Here is a 23,034-nt window from a genome sequence, read left to right as displayed (position 1 = left end):
GGCACAGTCTGCAGCAGTATTCTTTTCAGGGGGCACATTGTGTGGCAGTATTCTCTTTAGGGGATACAGTTTGTGGCAGTTTTATTTTCAGAGGTTTACAGTGTGTGACAGTATTATATTAGTTTGCACTGTATGTGGCAGTTATATATTTAGAGAGTACATTAATTGTGATTGCCCCTCTTCTCCAGGCCTTGTTCTGTCATTTAGGGAAATATTCTGTGTAGATTTATATTCATTCTATGTAACTAATTGTGTATTTCTTGGTTGTAGTCACTGGTTAATTCCTGTCTCGGTATATAGATGGTGGTGGGTCCTGGTCACATATACAGTGCATAGCGAAAGTATTCAGCCCCCTTGAACTTTTCGACCTTTTGCCACATTTCAGGTTTCAAACATAAAGATATAAAACTGTAATTTTTTCCAAAGAATCAATAACAAGTAGGACACAATCATGAAGTGGAACGACATTTATTGGATAGTTCAAACTTTTTTAACAAATAAAAAACTGAAAAATTGGGCCTGCAAAATTATTCAGCCCCCTTAACCCTTTAAGGACTGAGCCCTTTTTCGCAATTCTGACCACGGTCAATTTAAGCGTTAATAACTCTAGGATGCTTTTACCGAATATTCTGATTCTGAGAATGTTTTTTCATGACATATTCTACTTTATTTTGGTGGCAAATTTTCGGCGTTAATTGCATCCTTTCTTGGTGAAAAATCCCCAAATTTCATGAACATTTTGAAAATTTTGCATTTTTCTAACTTTGAAGCTCTCTACTTGTAAGGAAAATGGATATTCCAAATAAATTTTATTTTTATTCACAAAAACAATATGTCCACTTTAAGTTGGCATCATAAAATGGACATATTTTGACTTTTTGAAAAAATTTGAGGGCTTCAAAGTAAAGCAGCAATTTTCAAAAATGTCATGAAAATTGCAAAATCTGAAGGGACAGATGTTACAGAACTACAACTCCCAGCATGCCTGGGTGGTCTAGGCATGCTAAGAGTTGTAGTTTGGCAACATCTGGAGGGCTACCGTTTGAGCACCATTTCTCCCCCCCCACCGTCGATTCCCTACCTGAGCCGTGATCTCCGCTGGATGTATGCGATGATCGCCGGGCCCCACGCATCTGGTCCTCAGGTAAAGGCCTCCATCTTCTCCCCCCCCGTTCTGCCCGACATCCAGGGGTGGGCAGAACGGGGGTTTCCTGGCAATCAGTTCTGACTAATGGCAGGGGATAGGAGGAGATCGCAGCACTGCAACCTCACTCCTATCCCTTAGGCTGATCGGGGCTGTCACTGACAACTCCGATAATCCCTATTTTCCAGGTGATCGGGTCACCAGAGACCCGATCAGCCCGGTATTGGAGAAAATTGCATGTCTGAATTGACATGCGATTTTCTCCGATCGCCGACATGGGGGGGTCTCAGGACCCCCCTGGGCGATGTGCCGGGGTGCCTGCTGAATGATTTCAGCAGGCATCCCGATCCGGTCCCCAACTGGCTAGCGGCGGGGACCGGAATTCCCACGGGTGTATCCATACGCCCTGCGTCCTTAAGGACTTTAAAACGGAGGTGTATGGATACGCCCTGCGTCCTTAACAGGTTAAGTGAATACTTTGTAGCACCACCTTTTGCTGTGATTACAGCTGTAAGTCGCTTGGGGTAGGTCTCTATCAGTTTTGCACATCGAGAAACTGAAATTTCTGCCCATTCCTCCTTGCAAAACAGCTGGAGCTCAGTGAGGTTGGATGGAGAGCGTTTGTGAACAGCTGGAGCTCAGTGAGGTTGGGTGGAGAGCGTTTGTGAACAGCTGGAGCTCAGTGAGGTTGGATGGAGAGCGTTTGTGAACAGCTGGAGCTCAGTGAGGTTGGATGGAGAGCATTTGTGAAGAGCTGGAGCTCACTGAGGTTGGATGGAGAGCGTTTGTGAACAGCTGGAGCTCAGTGAGGTTGGATGGAGAGCGTTTGTGAACAGCTGGAGCTCGGTGAGGTTGGATGGAGAGCGTTTGTGAACAGCTGGAGCTCGGTGAGGTTGGATGGAGAGCGTTTGTGAACAGCTGGAGCTCAGTGAGGTTGGATGGAGAGCGTTTGTGAACAGCTGGAGCTCAGTGAGGTTGGATGGAGAGCATCTGTGAACAGCTGGAGCTCAGTGAGGTTGGATGGAGAGAGTTTGTGAACAGCTGGAGCTCAGTGGGGTTGGATGGAGAGCGTTTGTGAACAGCTGGAGCTCAGTGGGGTTGGATGGAGAGCGTTTGTGAACAGCTGGAGCTCAGTGCGGTTGGATGGAGAGCGTTTGTGAACAGCTGGAGCTCAGTGAGGTTGGATGGAGAGCGTTTGTGAACAGCTGGAGCTCAGTGAGGTTGGATGGAGAGCGTTTGTGAACAGCTGGAGCTCAGTGAGGTTGGATGGAGAGAGTTTGTGAACAGCTGGAGCTCAGTGGGGTTGGATGGAGAGCGTTTGTGAACAGCTGGAGCTCAGTGAGGTTGGATGGAGAGCGTTTGTGAACAGCAGTTTTCAGTTCTCTCCACAGATTCTCCATTGGATTCAGGTCTGGACTGTGACTTGGCCGTTCTAACACCTGGATATGTTTATTTGGGAACCATTCCATTGTAGATTTTGCTTTATGTTTTGGATCATTGTCTTGTTGGAAGACAAATCTCCGTCCCAGTCTCAGGTCTTTTGCAGACTCCATCAGGTTTTCTTCCAGAATGGTCCTGTATTTGGCTCCATCCATCTTCCCATCAATTTTAACCATCTTCCCTGTCCCTGCTGAAGAAAAGCCCAAACCATGATGCTGCCACCGCCATGTGTGACAGTGGGGATGGTGTGTTCAGGGTGATGAGCTGTGTTGCTTTTACGCCAAACATAACATTTTGCATTGTTGCCAAAAAGTTCAATTTTGGTTTCATCTGACCAGAGCCCCTTCTTCCACGTTTGGTGTCTCCCAGGTGGCTTGTGGCAAACTTTAAACAACACTTTTTATGGATATCTTTAAGAAATGGCTTTCTTCTTGCCACTCTTCCATAAAGGCCAGATTTGTGCAGAATACGACTGATAGTTGTCCTATGGACAGAGTCTCCAACCTCAGCTGTAGATCTCTGCAGTTCATCCAGAGGGATCATGGGCCTCTTGGCTGCATCTCTGATCAGTCTTCTACTTGTATGAGCTGAAAGTTTAGAGGGACGGCCAGGTCTTCGTAGATTTGCAGTGGTCTGATACTCCTTCCATTTCAATATAATCGCTTGCACAGTGCTCCCTGGGATGTTTAAAGCTCGGGAAATCTTTTTGTATCCAAATCCGGCTTTAAACTTCTCCACAACAGTATCTCGGACCTGCCTGGTGTGTTCCTTGTTCTTCATGATGCTCTCTGTGCTTTAAACGGACCTCTGAGACTATCACAGTGCAGGTGCATTTATACGGAGACTTGATAACACACAGGTGGATTCTATTTATCATCATTAGTCATTTAGGTCAACATTGGATCATTCAGAGATCTTCACTGAACTTCTGGAGAGAGTTTGCTGCGCTGAAAGTAAAGGGGCTGAATAATTTTTCACGCCCAATTTTTTTTGCATTTTATTTGTTAACAAAGTTTGAAATATCCAATAAATTTCGTTCCACTTCATGATTGTGTCCCACTTGTTGCTGATTCTTCACGAAAAAATTACAGTTTTATATCTTTATGTTTGAAGCCTGAAATGTGGCAAAAGGTCGAAAAGTTCAAGGGGGCCGAATACTTTCACTATGCACTGTACTTGGCGAAACATTGTGACGCTGCTCCATACCCCTCTATGGCTTTGGACCCTCTATGAATATGAACCCCCAGGCTGTGGACCCTCTATTATTATGATCCCCCTCAGGCTATGGACCTCCTCCATCACTATGATATCATCACCCCCTGCCCCCCCATTTATGACATTATTTTTGTGACATTACATGACGGAGACTTAATTCATCCCATAAAATCATTTTATTAGGCTGCGGCAGGTCCTAGGATCCATCGTCTACAGAAGCTTCATGGTGGCTCCAGATTGAGGCTGTGGGAGGTCAGGGGTCCCCTGGTGGGGTGGGTGGGTGAGGCGATGCCGTGTGTGATCATGGTGAGCACCCCCAAGTTTTGGAAGATTTCCAGATTTCAGATATTTAGGAATATTCTGACATAAACCGTTCATGGAATTGGGCGATCCTCTGCAAAATGGATTTCAGCTCATCGATGGGATGGAGAAGAGTGATCCTTTAAGACAAGATGGAGGAAAGGAGCATGGGTTCACTCTGCCTGGCAATCTATACAGGGGGCACTCTGCCTGGCAATCTATACGGGGGGCACTCTGCCTGGCAATCTATACGGGGGGCACTCTGCCTGGCAATCTATACGGGGGGCACTCTGCCTGGCAATCTATATGGGGGGCACTCTGCCTGGCAATCTATATGGGGGGCACTCTGCCTGGCAATCTATACAGGAAGCACTCTGCCTGGCAATCTATACAGGGGGCACTCTGCCTGGCAATCTATACAAGGGGGCAATCTGCCTGACAATCTATTAGGGGTGGCACTCTGCCTGGCAATCTATACAGGGGGCACTCTGCCTGGCAATCTATACGGGGGGCACTCTGCCTGGCAATCCATACAGGGGGCACTCTGCCTGGCAATCCATACAGGGGGCACTCTGCCTGGCAATCTATACGGGGGCACTCTGTCTGGCAATCTATATGGGGGCATTCTGCCTCGTACGGTGTGGCCAACAATCTATAAGGGGGCACTGTCTGTCTGACAATCTATACAGGGGGACCATGTGCTGAAGAATCTATTTGGGGGCACTCTGTGTGAAAATGGTCACAGTGTGGCTGACCATCTGTAGGGGGCACCGTCTGCCTGAGAAGCTATAAGGGAGGCACTCTGGCACAAGTTATAAAGTCTTCTTGCTGCCATTGGTACATTTTAGGGGGTGGTAAGAGATGATGGGGATGTACCCTATAGGGAGCGGTAAGAGATGATGTCGATGTACCTTTATAGGGGGCTGTAAGAGATGATAGCGATGTACCTTTATAGGGGGTGGTAAGAGATCATGGGGATGTACCCTATAGGGGGCGGTAAGAGATGATGGCGATGTACCCTATATGGGGCGGTAAGAGATGATGATGATGTACCTTTATAGGGGGCGGTAAGAGATGATGGCGATGTACCCTATATGGGGCGGTAAGAGATGATGATGATGTACCTTTATAGGGGGCGGTAAGAGATGATGGGGATGTACCCTATAGGAGGCGGTAAGAGATGATGGCGATGTACCTTTATAGGGGGCGGTAAGAGATGATGGCGATGTACCTTTATAGGGGGTGGTAAGAGATGATGGGGATGTACCCTATAGGGGGCGGTAAGAGATGATGGCGATGTACCTTTATAGGGGGTGGTAAGAGATGATGGCGATGTACCTTTATAGGGGGTGGTAAGAGATAATGGGGATGTACCCTATAGGGGGCGGTAAGAGATGATGGCGTTGTACCCTATATGGGGCGGTAAGAGATGATGATGATGTACCTTTATAGGGGGCGGTAAGAGATGATGGGGATGTACCCTATATGGGGCGGTAAGAGATGATGACGATTTACCTTTATAGGGGGTGGTAAGAGATAATGGCAATGTACCTTATAGGGTCATTATGGCGAATAGATAATGGAAGCATACCTGACATGGTAAGTCCCCGCTGCCTGTCCAAAGCTGCTGCCAGTGCACAGTACGATGCCAGTGTCCTCCAGGAGAAGATGGCAGAAGAACTCATCAGGTTCCTGACCCTGCTCCTGTGAGAACGGAAGAAGAAAGGGATCTCATAATGTGTGATATTATAGTGATTAGGGATGGAGAGTCCACCATCTTGTGTGGTATTATAGGGACTAGGAATGGAGTGTCCACCATCTTGTGTGATATTATAGGGACTAGGGATGGAGTGTCCACCATCTTGTGTGGCATCATAGTGACTAGAGATGGAGTGTCCACCATCTTGTGTGGTATCATAGTGACTAGGGATGGAGTGTCCACCATCTTGTGTGGTATCATAGTGACTAGGGATGGAGTGTCCACCATCTTGTGTGATATCATAGTGACTAGGGATGGAGTGTCCACCATCTTGTGTGATATCAGAGTGACTAGGGATGGAGAGTCCACCATCTTGTATGATATCATAGTGACTAGGGATGGAGAGTCCACCATCTTGTGTGATATCATAGTGACTAGGGATGGAGAGTCCACCATCTTGTGTGATATTATAGTGACTAGGGATGGAGTGTCCACCATCTTGTGTGGCATCATAGTGACTAGAGATGGAGTATCCACCATTTTGTGTGGTATTATAGTGACTAGGAATGTCCACCATCTTGTGTGGTATCATAGTGACTAGGGATGGAGTGTCCACCATCTTGTGTGATATCATAGTGACTAGAGATGGAGTATCCACCATTTTGTGTGGTATTATAGTGACTAGGAATGTCCACCATCTTGAGGGGTTTAATGGTATCAGTAGATGGAGTTTCCACCTTCTTGTGAGTAATATCATTCTAGTATAATTTGTGAGAACACCATGAAGATGAGATGACAGGAGCCACACATCATCATGGACATTATAGGACAGTCAGGAGATTCATATCAGTAACATATGACTAGAGCAGAGAATCCATGATGTACCATAGGTAGAGGAGCTGCCCCCAGCCCTGGTGTGGTGACTATGGTGGACATCACCCCCCATGACCTTCGTGATACCTGCGCCAGTCTGATGGCCCTGTCAGGGATCTGGATCCTGGGGAAGGCGTACAGGGCGCCCTGGATGGGATAACAGTGGATTCCGGGGCTCTGGTTCAGGATCTTCTCTGTGATCTGGGCCTTCTGTGCCAGATTATTAAGCAGTGTCTGATTCTCCTGGAAATAAGATGGAGTAGTGAGTGTGCGCTCACACTCTTCATCACTACACCCCAACCCTCAGTGGCTCTCACTCATCACTAGACCCCCATCCCCCAGCAGCTCACACTCATCATCATTGCACCTGACCCTCAGCGGCTCACACTCCTCATCACTGCTGTCACGATGCCGGCTGGCAGGTAGTGGATCCTCTGTGCCAGAGAGGGATTGGCGTGGACCGTGCTAGAGGATCGGTTCTAAGTCACTACTGGTTTTCACCAGAGCCCGCCGCAAAGCGGGATGGTCTTGCTGCGGCGGTAGTGACCAGGTCGTATCCCCTAGCAACGGCTCAACCTCTCTGGCTGCTGAAGATAGGCGCGGTACAAGGGAGTAGACAGAAGCAAGGTCGGACGTAGCAGAAGGTCGGGGCAGGCAGCAAGGATCGTAGTCAGGGGCAACGGCAGGAGATCTGGAACACAGGCTAGGAACACACAAGGAAACGCTTTCACTGGCACGATGGCAACAAGATCCGGCGAGGGAGTGAAGGGGAAGTGAGGTGATATAGGGAAGTGCACAGGTGTCAACACTAATTGGAACCACTGCGCCAATCAGCGGCGCAGTGGCCCTTTAAATCGCAAAGACCCGGCGCGCGCGCGCCCTAGGGAGCGGGGCCGCGCGCGCCGGGACAGAACTGACGGAGAGCGAGTCAGGTACGGGAGCCGGGGTGCGCATCGCGAGCGGGCGCTACCCGCATCGCGAATCGCATCCCGGCCGGAGGCGGTATCGCAGCGCCCCGGGTCCGTGGAACCGACCGGAGCGCTGCAGTGAGGAGAGTGTAGCGAGCGCTCCGGGGAGGAGCGGGGACCCGGAGCGCTCGGCGTAACAGTACCCCCCCCCTTGGGTCTCCCCCTCTTCTTGGAGCCTGAGAACCTGAGGATCAGACTTTTGTCCAGGATATTGTCCTCAGGTTCCCAGGACCTCTCTTCTGGACCACAACCCTCCCAATCTACTAAAAAGAAAGTTTTCCCTCTGACCTTTTTAGAAGCTAAAATTTCTTTGACGGAGAAGATGTCCGAGGAGCCGGAGACAGGAGTGGGGGGAACAGATTTGGGAGAGAAACGGTTAATGATAAGTGGTTTAAGAAGAGAAACGTGAAAGGCATTAGGAATACGAAGAGAAGGAGGAAGAAGAAGTTTGTAAGAGACAGGATTAATCTGGCGCAAAATCTTGAAAGGACCCAGATAGCGTGGTCCCAACTTATAGCTAGGGACACGGAAGCGGACATATTTAGCGGAGAGCCATACCTTGTCTCCAGGGGAAAAAATGGGAGGAGCTCTTCTTTTCTTATCCGCGAATCTCTTCATGCGTGAAGAAGCCTGTAAGAGAGAATTTTGGGTCTCTCTCCATATGATGGAAAGATCACGAGAAATTTCATCCACAGCGGGCAGACCAGAGGGCAAGGGGGTAGGGAGGGGGGGAAGAGGGTGACGGCCGTACACCACGAAAAACGGGGATTTGGAGGAAGATTCAGAGATTCTGAAATTATACGAGAATTCGGCCCAAGGTAGAAGATCTGCCCAGTCATCCTGGCGGGAGGAAACAAAATGTCGTAAATAGTCACCCAAGATCTGGTTAATTCTCTCTACTTGTCCATTGGATTGAGGATGGTATGCAGAAGAAAAATTTAATTTAATCTTGAGTTGTTTACAGAGAGCCCTCCAGAATTTAGACACAAATTGGACGCCTCTATCCGAGACGATCTGTGTAGGCAACCCGTGAAGACGAAAAATGTGTACAAAAAATTGTTTAGCCAACTGAGGCGCTGAAGGAAGACCAGGAAGAGGGATGAAATGTGCCATTTTGGAGAATCGATCAACGACCACCCAAATAACAGTGTTGCCATGGGATGGGGGTAAGTCAGTAATAAAATCCATACCAATCAGAGACCAAGGTTGTTCGGGGACAGGTAGAGGATGAAGAAAACCAGCGGGCTTCTGGCGAGGAGTCTTATCCCGGGCACAGATAGTGCAGGCTCGCACAAAGTCCACCACATCAGTCTCTAGAGTCGGCCACCAATAGAAGCGAGAGATGAGTTGCACAGATTTCTTGATGCCCGCATGACCTGCGAGATGGGAGGAGTGCCCCCATTTGAGGATTCCAAGGCGTTGGCGTGGAGAAACAAAGGTCTTTCCTGGAGGAGTTTGCCTGATGGAGGCTGGAGAAGTGGAAATCAGGCAGTCAGGAGGAATGATGTGTTGAGGAGAGGGTTCAATTTCAGAAGCATCTGAGGAACGAGAGAGAGCATCGGCCCTAATGTTCTTATCAGCAGGCCGAAAGTGAATTTCAAAATTAAATCGGGCAAAGAACAGAGACCACCTGGCCTGACGAGGATTCAGCCGTTGGGCAGACTGGAGGTAGGAGAGGTTCTTGTGATCGGTGTAAATAATAACTGGAAATCTTGATCCCTCCAGCAGATGCCTCCATTCCTCAAGTGCTAATTTAATGGCTAGAAGCTCTCGATCCCCGATGGAGTAGTTCCTCTCCGCCGGAGAGAAGGTCCTAGAAAAAAAACCACAAGTAACAGCATGCCCGGAAGAGTTTTTTTGTAGAAGGACAGCTCCAGCTCCCACTGAGGAGGCATCAACCTCCAATAGGAAGGGTTTAGATGGGTCAGGTCTGGAGAGCACGGGAGCCGAAGAAAAGGCAGACTTGAGTCGTTTAAAGGCGTCTTCCGCTTGAGGAGGCCAAGACTTGGGATCGGCATTTTTTTTGGTTAAAGCCACAATAGGAGCCACAATGGTAGAAAAATGTGGAATAAATTGCCTGTAATAATTGGCGAACCCCAAAAAACGTTGGATGGCACGGAGTCCGGAGGGGCGTGGCCAATCTAAGACGGCAGAGAGTTTATCTGGGTCCATTTGTAGTCCCTGGCCAGAGACCAAGTATCCTAGAAAAGGAAGAGATTGGCATTCAAACAGACATTTCTCTATTTTGGCATAGAGTTGATTGTCACGAAGTCTCTGAAGAACCATACGGACATGCTGGCGGTGTTCTTCTAGATTGGCAGAAAAAATCAGGATATCGTCCAGATATACAACAACACAGGAGTATAGGAGATCACGAAAAATTTCATTAACAAAGTCTTGGAAGACGGCAGGGGCGTTGCACAGGCCAAAGGGCATGACCAGATACTCAAAGTGTCCATCTCTGGTGTTAAATGCCGTTTTCCATTCATCCCCCTCTCTGATGCGGATGAGATTATAAGCACCTCTTAAGTCCAGTTTGGTAAAAATATGGGCACCTTGGAGACGATCAAAGAGTTCAGAGATGAGGGGTAGGGGGTAGCGGTTCTTAACCGTGATTTTATTAAGACCGCGGTAGTCAATGCAAGGACGTAGAGAGCCATCTTTTTTGGACACAAAGAAAAATCCGGCTCCGGCAGGAGAGGAGGATTTACGGATAAAGCCCTTTTTTAAATTTTCCTGGACGTATTCAGACATGGCAAGAGTCTCTGGGACGGACAGAGGATAGATTCTGCCCCGGGGTGGAGTAGTGCCCGGGAGGAGGTCAATAGGACAATCATAAGGCCTGTGAGGAGGTAGAGTCTCAGCTTGTTTTTTGCAAAAAACGTCCGCAAAGTCCATATAGGCCTTAGGGAGACCGGTTACAGGAGGAACCACAGAGTCACGGCAAAGGTTACTGGGAACCGGTTTTAGGCAGTCCTTAGAACAAGAGGGCCCCCAACTCTTGATCTCCCCAGTGGACCAATCCAGGGTTGGGGAATGGAGTTGAAGCCAGGGAAGTCCAAGGAGAATTTCAGAAGTGCAATTGGGGAGGACCAAAAGTTCAATCCTCTCGTGATGAGATCCGATGCACATTAGAAGGGGCTCCGTGCGGAAACGTATAGTACAGTCCAATCTTTCATTGTTTACACAATTGATGTAGAGGGGTCTGGCGAGACTGGTCACCGGGATGTTGAACCTGTTGACGAGAGAGGCCAAAATAAAATTTCCTGCAGATCCAGAGTCCAAGAAGGCCACAGCAGAGAAGGAGAAGGCAGAGGCAGACATCCGCACAGGTACAGTAAGACGTGGAGAAGCAGAGTAGACATCAAGGACTGTCTCACCTTTGTGCGGAGTCAGCGTACGTCTTTCCAGGCGGGGAGGACGGATAGGACAATCCTTCAGGAAGTGTTCGGTACTAGCACAGTACAGGCAGAGATTCTCCATGCGGCGTCGTGTCCTCTCTTGAGGTGTCAGGCGAGACCGGTCGACCTGCATAGCCTCCACGGCGGGAGGCACAGGAACAGATTGCAGGGGACCAGAGGAGAGAGGAGCCGGGGAGAAGAAACGCCTCGTGCGAACAGAGTCCATATCCTGGCGGAGCTCCTGACGCCTTTCGGAAAAACGCATGTCAATGCGAGTGGCTAGGTGAATGAGTTCATGTAGATTAGCAGGGATTTCTCGTGCGGCCAGAACATCTTTAATGTTGCTGGATAGGCCTTTTTTAAAGGTCGCGCAGAGTGCCTCATTATTCCAGGATAATTCTGAAGCAAGAGTACGGAATTGTACGGCATACTCGCCAACGGAAGAATTACCCTGGACCAGGTTCAACAGGGCAGTCTCAGCAGAAGAGGCTCGGGCAGGTTCCTCAAAGACACTTCGAATTTCCGAGAAGAAGGAGTGTACAGAGGCAGTGACGGGGTCATTGCGGTCCCAGAGCGGTGTGGCCCAAGCCAGGGCTTTTCCAGACAGCAGGCTGACTACGAAAGCCACCTTAGACCTTTCAGTGGGGAACTGGTCCGACATCATCTCCAAGTGTAATGAACATTGGGAAAGAAAGCCACGGCAAAACTTTGAGCCCCCATCAAATTTATCCGGCAAGGATAGTCGTAGTCCAGAAGCGGCCACTCGCTGCGGAGGAGGTGCAGGAGCTGGCGGAGGAGATGATTGCTGGAGCTGTGGTAGTAACTGTTGTAGCATAACAGTCAGTTGAGACAGCTGTTGGCCTTGTTGCGCTATCTGTTGTGACTGCTGGGCGACCACCGTGGTGAGGTCAGCGACAACTGGCAGAGGAACTTCAGCGGGATCCAGCGCCGGATCTACTGTCACGATGCCGGCTGGCAGGTAGTGGATCCTCTGTGCCAGAGAGGGATTGGCGTGGACCGTGCTAGAGGATCGGTTCTAAGTCACTACTGGTTTTCACCAGAGCCCGCCGCAAAGCGGGATGGTCTTGCTGCGGCGGTAGTGACCAGGTCGTATCCCCTAGCAACGGCTCAACCTCTCTGGCTGCTGAAGATAGGCGCGGTACAAGGGAGTAGACAGAAGCAAGGTCGGACGTAGCAGAAGGTCGGGGCAGGCAGCAAGGATCGTAGTCAGGGGCAACGGCAGGAGATCTGGAACACAGGCTAGGAACACACAAGGAAACGCTTTCACTGGCACGATGGCAACAAGATCTGGCGAGGGAGTGAAGGGGAAGTGAGGTGATATAGGGAAGTGCACAGGTGTCAACACTAATTGGAACCACTGCGCCAATCAGCGGCGCAGTGGCCCTTTAAATCGCAAAGACCCGGCGCGCGCGCGCCCTAGGGAGCGGGGCCGCGCGCGCCGGGACAGAACTGACGGAGAGCGAGTCAGGTACGGGAGCCGGGGTGCGCATCGCGAGCGGGCGCTACCCGCATCGCGAATCGCATCCCGGCCGGAGGCGGTATCGCAGCGCCCCGGGTCCGTGGAACCGACCGGAGCGCTGCAGTGAGGAGAGTGTAGCGAGCGCTCCGGGGAGGAGCGGGGACCCGGAGCGCTCGGCGTAACAACTGCGCCCCGACCCTCAGCGGCTCACACTCATTATCACTGCACCCCGACCCTCAGTGGCTCACACTCATTATCACTGCACCCCGACCCTCAGTGGCTCACACTCATCACTGCATCCCGATCCTCAGTGGTTCACACTCATCATCACTGCACCCCAACCCTCAGCAGCTCACACTCATTATCAATGCACCCCGACGCTCAGTGGCTCACACTCATTATCACTGCACCCCGACCCTCAGCGGCTCACACTCATCATCACTGCACCATGACCCTCAGCGGCTCACACTCATTATCACTATATCCTGACCCTCAGCAGCTCACACTTATCACTGCACCCTGACCCTCGGTGGCTCACACTCATCATCACTGCACCCCCGACTCTCAGCTGCTCACACTCATCATCACTGCACTCCAACCCTAAGCCGCTCACAGTCATTATCACTGCACCCCGACCCTCAGCCAGTCACACTCATCATCACTGTATTTCGACCCTCAGTTGCTCAAACTCATCATCACTGCACCCCGACCCTCAGTCGCTCACACTAATCATCAATGCACCCCGAACCTCAGTCACTTACAATTATCACTCCCGTGTCACCACAGTGCACCCAAACCCTCAGCAACCAGCCATTTTCTAATGATGTTAACCTGCTGCCATGATATAAACCTGCTGCCATGATATTAATTATTATTGGAGAGTGTAGTTGTGTTCTATGGTGGTCCAGGAGGGTTCAATTCTATGGGGGCCTGGACAGTATCATTCAGCTCATGGGTGGGGGGAGGGATAGTAACTTGACTCTCCAGGTATCCAGAGAGGAGGTGGTTGTGTTCTGTGGTGGCCCGGGAGAGGAGGTTGTTGTATTTTGTGGTGGTCTTGGGAGAGGAAGTGGTTGTATTTTGTATTGGTCCCAGGAGAGGAGGTGGCTGTGTTCTGAGGTGGTCCCAGGAGAGGAGGTGGCTGAATCCTGTGGTGGTCACGGAAGAGGAGGTGGCTGTGTTCTGTGGTGGTCCCAGGAGAGGAGGTGGCTGTGTTCTGTGGTGGTCCCGGGAGAGGAGGTGGCTGTGTGGTCCCGGGAGAGGAGGTGGTGGTGTTCTGTGGTGGTCCCAGGAGAGGAGGTGGCTGTGTTCTGTGGTGGTCCCGGGAGAGGAGGTGGCTGTGTGGTCCCGGGAGAGGAGGTGGTGGTGTTCTGTGGTGGTCCTGGGAGAGGAGGTCGCAGTGTTCTGAGATGGTCCCGGGAGAGGAGGTGGTTGAATTTTGTGGTGTTCCCGGGAAAGGAGGTGGCTGCAGTCTGCGGGGGTCTGGAAGGGATCTAAAAGGGGTACTCCGGGGAACTAAACCCATAGCCCATCCTTTCCCTCTCACCAACCTATGTATTTGTCTAAATATCATTCATTAGCTATATACAGCAGTTTCCTCTCTTTCAGCTGTCACTTACAGGCAGGAAATGAGAGGAAAATGTAATTCTCAAATCCACCTTGTCTTGATGTAAACCCCTCACTGAGACTAGCCCCCACCCTTAAGGACAACACCACCTGATTTCTGTCTGATTTCTGTTTGGTCTAGAGCTCTGTCTGTACAGTCACACCTCCCCCTCCCCTCCCTGTGTGAGAGCTTGTGAGCTGTGAGAGAAGAGCAGTGAAGATTCTTAGTCTGAGCACATAGCTGCTGTTTTTCTGCTGAATATCTAATCACTGACTTCTGCTATTCAGAGCACAGCAAGATTTATTGCTGGAGGAAGGATAGTCTGAAAGAAAAGACATGAACAGTGTGTGTGAGCTGCACAGATAGTGAAAGCAATTGGCTGACAGCCATTACACAGAGCTGCATTGACTTCTGGGAGTTGTAGTCTAGGCTGCAGACAAGGAAAAAGTATTTAGGAGACATCAGGAGCCAAAGGAGCTGCATAAACCACATGAATAACTACAGAGGACACAGAACGGGTATTGTGGGGCTTTGGGGCATTTTCTTTTTTCTTATCTTCTCTGAAGTACCCCTTTAAGTGTAATAGTGGAGCGATCACCCAGGGCCTCTTCTGGGGTCATTCTATATTGTAAGGTAATAACCTTCCATCTCTACTGCACTCACCATCATGAAGGTGTCATAAGAGGGGTCTCCGGGCTGCGGAGGGTCCAGGACCACCTCCAACATCAGTGTCCCAATGGCAGATGGGATATGGAAGGATTTCAGGATGTACAAAACCTCAAACACTGCAGGATCAATATTCACAAACTCAATGTATCCGGCCCGGACCCCGCACCTTATAGGGCACAAAGAGGACACGTCCATATAATGGCTGTAAGATTATAGACTGATGGTAATATTATAGACAGGTGGTAATATTATAGACAGATGGTAATATTATAGATAGATGGAAATATTATAGATAGATGGTAATATAGACAGATGGAAATATTATAGACAGATGGTAATATTATAGACAGATGGTAATATTATAGACAGATGGTAATATAGATAGATGGAAATATTATAGACAGATGGTAATATTATAGATAGATGGTAATATAGATAGATGGAAATATTATAGACAGATGGTAATATTATAGATAGATGGTAATATTATAGATAGATGGTAATATAGATAGATGGTAATATTATAGACAGATGGTAATATTATAGACAGATGGTAATATTATAGACAGATGGTAATATAGATAGATGGAAATATTATAGACAGATGGTAATATTATAGATAGATGGTAATATAGATAGATGGAAATATTATAGACAGATAGATGGAAATATTATAGACAGATGGAAATATTATAGATAGATGGTAATATTATAGATAGATGGTAATATTATAGATAGATGGAAATATTATAGATAGATGGTAATATTATAGACAGATGGAAATATTATAGATAGATGGTAATATTATAGACAGATGGAAATATTATAGACAGATGGAAATATTATAGACAGGTGGAAATATAGATAGATGGTAATATAGATAGATGGAAATATTATAGACAGATGGAAATATTATAGACAGATGGTAATATTATAAATAGATGGTAATATAGATAGATGGAAATATTATAGACAGATAGATGGAAATATTATAGACAGATGGAAATATTATAGATAGATGGTAATATTATTATTATTGACAGAGAGAAATATTATAGGCAGATGGTAATATTATAGACTGATGGAAATATTATAGATAGATGGTAATATTATAGATAGATGGAAATATTATAGACAGATGGAAATATTATAGATAGATGGAAATATTATAGACAGGTGGTAATATTATAGACAGATGGTAATATTATAGATAGATGGTAATATTATAGATAGATGGTAATATTATAGACAGATGGTAATATAGACAGATGGAAATATTATAGACAGATGGAAATATTATAGATTGAAATTTTATAGATAGATGGAAATATTATATATACAGTGGGGATCAAACGTTTGTGCAACCCAGGTAAAAATGTATATTAATCTGCATAAAGAATCCAAGGAAAGATGGAAAAATCTCCAAAAGGCATCAAATTACAGATTAGACATTCTTATAATATGTCACCAAAAGTTATATTTTATTTCCATCATTTACACTTACAAAATAACAGAAAACAAAAAGAAATGGCGTCTGCAAAAGTTTGTGCCCCCTGCAGAGTTAATATCTTGTACTGCCCCCTTTGGTAAGTATCACAGCTTGTAAACACTTTTTGTAGCAGCCAAGAGTCTTTCAGTTCTTGTTTGAGGTATCTTTGCCCATTCTTCCTTACAAAAGTCTTCCAGTTCTTTGAGATTTCTGGGCTGTCTGTCACACACTGCTCTTTTAAGGTCTATCCATAGATTTTCAATTATGTTGAGGTCAGGAGATTGTGAAGGCCATGGCAAAACCTTCAGTTTACGCCTCTTGATGTAATCCCCCGTGGATTTCGAGGTGGGTTTAGGATCATTATCCATTTGTAGAAGCCATCCTCTCTCTAACTTCAGCTTTTTCACAGATCGCATCAAGTTAGCATCCAAAATTTGCTGAAATTTTATTGAATCGATTTTTCCTTCTACTCATGAGATGTTCCCTGGCTGCAATACAACCCCAAAGCATGATTGATCCACCCCCATGCTTAACAGTTGGACAGAGGTTCTTTTCATTAAATTCTGTTCCCCTTCTTCTCCAAACGTACCTTTGCTCATTCCGGCCAAAAAGTTAAATTTTAACCTCACCAATCCACAGAACTTGTTTCCAAAATGCATCAGGCTTGTCTATATGTTCATTTGCAAAGTTCAAACACTGATTTTTGTGGTGAGGACGTAGAAGAGGTTTTCTTCTGATGACTCTTCCATGAAGACCATATTTGTACAAGTATCTCTTTATAGTGGAATAGTGGACCACAACGCCAGTGTCTGCCAGATCTTTCTGGAGGAATTGTACAGCCAAACGTGGGTTTTTAATAGTTTTTCTCACAATCCTGCGAGCTGTTCTGTCTGATATTTTCCTTGGTCTTCCAGATCTTGCTTTTACTTCCACTGTTCCTGATGACTGCCATTTCTTAATTACATTCCGAACAGAGGATATTGACATCTGAAATGTTTTGCTATCTTCTTATAGCCTTCTCCAGCTTTGTGAGCGTCAACTATTTTCAGTTTCAGATTTCTAGACAACTGCTTAGAAGAACCCATGGTGCTGATTGTTGGGGCAAGGTCAGATGAGTCTGGGCATTTAAAACCTTTAAGATTGACATCACATGGTCTTCCCAGATGATGATTGAGAACAATCCATGACACTGGCAGGTCTCAGCTTTGTAAAGGGGGCAGTGCATGCTATACATTCTGCAGGGTGCACAAACTTTTGCAGACGCCATTTTTTGTTTTCTGTTATTTTGAAAGTGTAAATGATGGAAATAAAATTTAATTTTTGTTGACATATTATAAGAATGTCTAATCTGTAATTTGATGCCTTTTGGAGATTTTTCCATCTTTCCTTGGCTTCTTTATGCACATTAATACACATTTTTACCTGGGGTGCCAAACTTTTGATTCCCACTGTAGATGGAAATATTATAGACAGAGGGTAATATTATAGACAGATGGACAGATAATATTCGGCTCTCACTCCCCGCTGATCCCCTTGGAGATGGAGTTGACGGATATAATCTGGACCCGCTCCCGGTACTTTGGTCCCATCTCATAAAGAACTTTCTTAAATGAATGGAAAACAGCGCCTGGAGCGAAGACATTTTCCTGATAAACCTGACAAAACAATAGAATAAATAAAGAAATGACTGAAGATGATCACTATATTATTATGTATACAGTCCCCACATAATACTGCCATTCCATGCTCACAACCTACTGCCACAAAGTGTTCATATAATACTGCCATATAGTATTTATATAATACTGCCACATAGTTTTCATATAATACTGCCATTCCATGCCCACAACCTACTGCCACAAAGTGTTCATATAATACTGCCATATAGTATTTATATAATACTGCCACATAGTATTCATATAATACTGCCATTCCATGCCCACAACCTACTGCCACAAAGTGTTTATATAATACTGCCATATAGTATTTATGTAATACTGCCACATTATATTCATATAATACTGCCATTTAGTGTTCATATAATACTGCCATTTAGTGTTCATATAATACTGCCATATAGTGTTCATATAATACTGCCATTCAATGCTCACAGCCTACTGCCAAACGATGTTTTTATAATACTGCCACAAAGTGTTCATATAATACTGCCATATAGTATTTATGTAATACTGCCACATTATATTCATATAATACTGCCATTTAGTGTTCATATAATACTGCCACATAGTGTTCATATAATACCACCACAAAGTGTTCATATAATACTGGCATATTGCATTTATATAATACTGCCACAAAGTGTTCATATAATGCTGCCACATAGTATTCATATAATACTGCCATTTAGTGTTCATATAATACTGCCATATAGTGTTCATATAATACTGCCATATAGTGTTCATATAATACTGCCATTCAATGCTCACAGCCTACTGCCAAACGATGTTTTTATAATACTGCCACAAAGTGTTCATATAATACTGCCATATAGTATTTATGTAATACTGCCACATTATATTTATATAATACTGCCATTTAGTGTTCATATAATACTGCCATTTAGTGTTCATATAATACTGCCACATAGTGTTAATATAATACTGCCACATAGTGTTCATATAATACTGCCACATAGTGTTCATATAATACTGCCATATATTGTTCAAATAATACTGCCATAAAGTATTTATATATTACTGCCATATAGTGTTCATATAATACTGCCATATATTGTTCAAATAATATTGCCATATAGTATTTATATAATACTGCCACATAGTGTTCATATAATACTGCCATATATTGTTCAAATAATACTGCCATAAAGTATTTATATAATACTGCCATATAGTGTTTATATAATGCTGACACATAGTGTTCATATATTACTGCCATATAGTGTTCATATAATACTGCCATATATTGTTCAAATAATATTGCCATATAGTATTTATATAATACTGCCATATAGTGTTTATATAATACTGCCATATAGTGTTCATATAATACTGCCATATATTGTTCAAATAATATTGCCATATAGTATTTATATAATACTGCCATATAGTGTTTATATAATGCTGACACATAGTGTTCATATATTACTGCCATATAGTGTTCATATAATACTGCCATATAGTGTTCATATAATACTGCCATATAGTGTTCATATAATATTGCCATATAGTATTTATATAATACTGCCATATAGTGTTTATATAATACTGCCATATAGTGTTCATATAATACTGCCATATATTGTTCAAATAATATTGCCATATAGTATTTATATAATACTGCCATATAGTGTTTATATAATGCTGACACATAGTGTTCATATATTACTGCCATATAGTGTTCATATAATACTGCCATATAGTGTTCATATAATACTGCCATATATTGTTCAAATAATACTGCCATATAGTGTTCAAATAATACTGCCATATCGTGGTCACATAATACTGCCATATCGTGGTCACATAATACTGCCAGGGGCGGACTGACCGGCCGGTCCATTCGGACATTGTCCTACGGCCCGGCTAGGAAAAGGGCCCGCATCCCGCCGCCTGTCATATAAAATCTAAAAAATGTTTTTCTTAATAGCCGGCCTAGCACGGGGAAAGGGCCCGCTATGGTTGCTAGGTCTGTGCGGCTACGATGTCGGAGCCAGGCCCAGAGCTGTTGCCAGACAGCCACTGTAGTGGTGGCCCTTTAAGAGAACCTGGGAGAGGTGCTTCAGTCATGCCCCACTGTGACGTGAATCTCACATCTAAGCGTGGCAGAGCCGGAGTTCACTGCTGCCACCGCCGAAGACCAGTGTGCCCTCCCTGCTTGTCCTCAGTGTACAGAGCCCTGCTTGTCCTCAGTGTACAGAGCCCTGCTTGTCCTCAGTGTACAGAGCCCTGCTTGTCCTCAGTGTACAGAGCCCCGCCTGTCCTCAGTGTACAGAGCCCCGCTTGTCCTCAGTGTACAGAGCCCCGCTTGTCCTCAGTGTACAGAGCCCCGCTTGTCCTCAGTGTACAGAGCCCCGCTTGTCCTCAGTGTACAGAGCCCCCGCTTGTCCTCAGTGTACAGAGCCCCCGCTTGTCCTCAGTGTACAGAGCCCCCGCTTGTCCTCAGTGTACAGATCCCCGCTTGTCCTCAGTGTACAGATCCCCGCTTGTCCTCTGTGTACAGACCCCTGCTTGTCCTCAGTGTACAGAGCCCTGCTTGTCCTCAGTGTACAGAGCCCCCGCTTGTCCTCAGTGTACAGAGCCCCGCTTGTCCTCAGTGTACAGAGACCTGCGAAGAGAGGGAGAGCTGGAGGGAGGGGGGATGCATATTCATAAGCGGCGCTGACGTCAGTGCCAGTTAAACTGCAGAAGCTCCGCCCCTGCCAGTTACAGCAAGATATACACATAGAATAAAAGTACAATTGCGGGTGAACGGCCGGATGGATCCAGGTAAGGTAGGGCTCATTGAAATCAGTGTCTCCCACACTATCCATCAGTACCTGTGGATAGTGCGGGAAAAAAATCGGACAGTTTTCCTTTAAATAAAACCTATCCATATAATACTGGAGGTAAGAGCCAAATTTAACCTAGTGTGCCCCTTTAAGCACAGTAGGATAATCTTGGACCCTTCTGTTACTTAGGTCACAGGATGGATTCATAGACTGTGCGGATCAGTAAGTCATGTGATCTCACCTCATCAGCGATGATCAGGAGGTCCTCCTCCGCCGCCAGGTGGATGAGTTCGGAGATGTTCTCTCGGGTCAGGACGTGTCCTAGGGGTTATATAATACCGTAATAAGATGCCATGAAATAATACAGAGACCGGTATAAGCAGCTCTATAAATATACTGTACAGTGTAATCCTGTGCGGGCGTAGGACCGTGTAAACTTAGTCCTATAGGGGACTGTAGTGGGCACGTTCACCAGGCCACATGATATCATGGACACCTCCACACAAGTCTTTGGTGTCACATCGGGGTTCCTTACCTGTGGGGTTCCCCGGGTTGATCACGCAGAGCACCTTTGGGTTACAGTATTTTCTGGCCGCAGGTAGACCCTCCCGAATCTGGCTGACGTTGATGGCCCATCCGTGCTCCTCATCCAGGTAATACGGTATTTTTACTGCACCAGACAGGGCGATGGTGTCCATGTAAAGTGGGTAATAGGGCACCGAGAGCAGGATTCCCGTGTTCAGCTCCTCCTCATCATTCACCACCAAGGATAATACACTCTGTGCAAATCACAAGGTCAGAGTCACCTGAGAGGACTACTACTCCTATCCTGCAAGGGGTATCCTCCTCCATCTATGGGGTTACTCCTATCATAGCAGGGGTATCCTCCTCCATCTATGGGATTACTCCTATCATACCAGGGGTATCCTCCTCCATCTATGGGATTACTCCTATCATACCAGGGGTATCCTCCTCCATCTATGGGGTTACTCCTATCATACCAGGTGTATCCTCATCCATCTATGGGGTTACTCCTATCATACCAGGGGTATCCTCATCCATCTATGGGATTACTCCTATCATACCAGGGGTATCCTCCTCCATCTATGGGATTACTCCTATCATACCAGGGGTATCCTCCTCCATCTATGGGATTACTCCTATCATACCAGGGGTATCCTCCTCCATCTATGGGATTACTCTTATCATACCAGGGGTATCCTCCTCCATCTATGGGATTACTCCTAACATACCAGGGGTATCCTCCTCCATCTATGGGATTACTCCTAACATACCAGGGGTATCCTCATCCATCTATGGGATTACTCCTATCATACCAGGGGTATCCTCCTCCATCTATGGGATTACTCCTATCACACCAGGGGTATCCTCCTCCATCTATGAGATTACTCCTATCATACCAGGGGTATCCTCCTCCATCTATGGGATTACTCCTAACATACTAGGGGTATCCTCATCCATCTATGGGATTACTCCTATCATACCAGGGGTATCCTCCTCCATCTATGGGATTACTCCTATCATACCAGGGGTATCCTCCTCCATCTATGGGATTACTCCTATCATACCAGGGGTATCCTCATCCATCTATGGGATTACTCCTATCATACCAGGGGTATCCTCCTCCATCTATGGGATTACTCCTATCACACCAGGGGTATCCTCCTCCATCTATGAGATTACTCCTATGTAGCCCAGGTAACCAGGATTTTAATCCTTCCTACAACTCCTGTCCTGCCATCAGTCCTCTCATTCTCCTCCCACACAGTATAATACCCCTGTGATTGGCTGATGATGTCACGTCATCTGTCCCCAGGGTCGGGTCATATCTGGTCACTTGTCCTGTCTACCTGAGGGGCGGCGCTATTTCTGCCCATTCTATAACAGGTATTTGGTGTTTTCACCAGTTTTCTCCATCGTTGGTGTTCAGTTGTCCCTCCACCTGCAGAGGGCGCCCTCCAGCCCCGTATTATGACAAGTGGGCTCCGCCCTCTCCGCCATCTTTGCTGTATTCTTCCCGGTGTTCTGCCCATCACCAAACTTGCAAAATTAGGGACAGAGAGATCACCGGGGTCCGCACCCTGAATTTGCAGACGGTTCGGTGAACATATCCAAGGATTACTTGCGCCAATGTTTTTTTCTGTCTTTGTTCCCTTTATTGACTCCTCCCCTACCAGGTCCTCACCGGCACTGAGACCATACAAGAGCATCAGGTCCTCCAAACTGACCATCCCTCCTCCTCTTCACCTCCACACCCCTCC

General features: G+C 46.4%; 1 protein-coding gene across 5 annotated transcripts in view; it reads right to left on the bottom strand.

Annotated features, from left to right (window-relative positions):
- Positions 1-3,962: 3,962 nt before the first annotated feature.
- The window catches only part of LOC130351050 (alanine aminotransferase 2-like), a 64,882-nt gene continuing 45,810 nt past the window's right edge, over positions 3,963-23,034 (bottom strand). For all 5 annotated transcript variants that reach the window (XM_056554906.1, XM_056554907.1, XM_056554908.1 and 2 more), the window contains exons 6-12: positions 21,288-21,531; positions 20,994-21,073; positions 17,803-17,939; positions 14,790-14,961; positions 6,759-6,914; positions 5,691-5,803; positions 3,963-4,239 (exon numbers count right to left, since the gene is read on the bottom strand). In XM_056554906.1, coding sequence (XP_056410881.1) covers positions 4,149-4,239; positions 5,691-5,803; positions 6,759-6,914; positions 14,790-14,961; positions 17,803-17,939; positions 20,994-21,073; positions 21,288-21,531 — 993 coding nt within the window. In that variant the 3' untranslated portion in view covers positions 3,963-4,148. The remainder of the gene's footprint in view (positions 4,240-5,690; positions 5,804-6,758; positions 6,915-14,789; positions 14,962-17,802; positions 17,940-20,993; positions 21,074-21,287; positions 21,532-23,034) is intronic.

Source organism: Hyla sarda, unplaced genomic scaffold (assembly GCF_029499605.1).
Source record: "Hyla sarda isolate aHylSar1 unplaced genomic scaffold, aHylSar1.hap1 scaffold_961, whole genome shotgun sequence".
Taxonomy (NCBI): Eukaryota; Metazoa; Chordata; class Amphibia; order Anura; family Hylidae; genus Hyla; species Hyla sarda.
The sequence above is the reverse complement of the archived record's forward strand: the minus strand, read 5'-3'. Positions and strand labels throughout refer to the sequence as shown.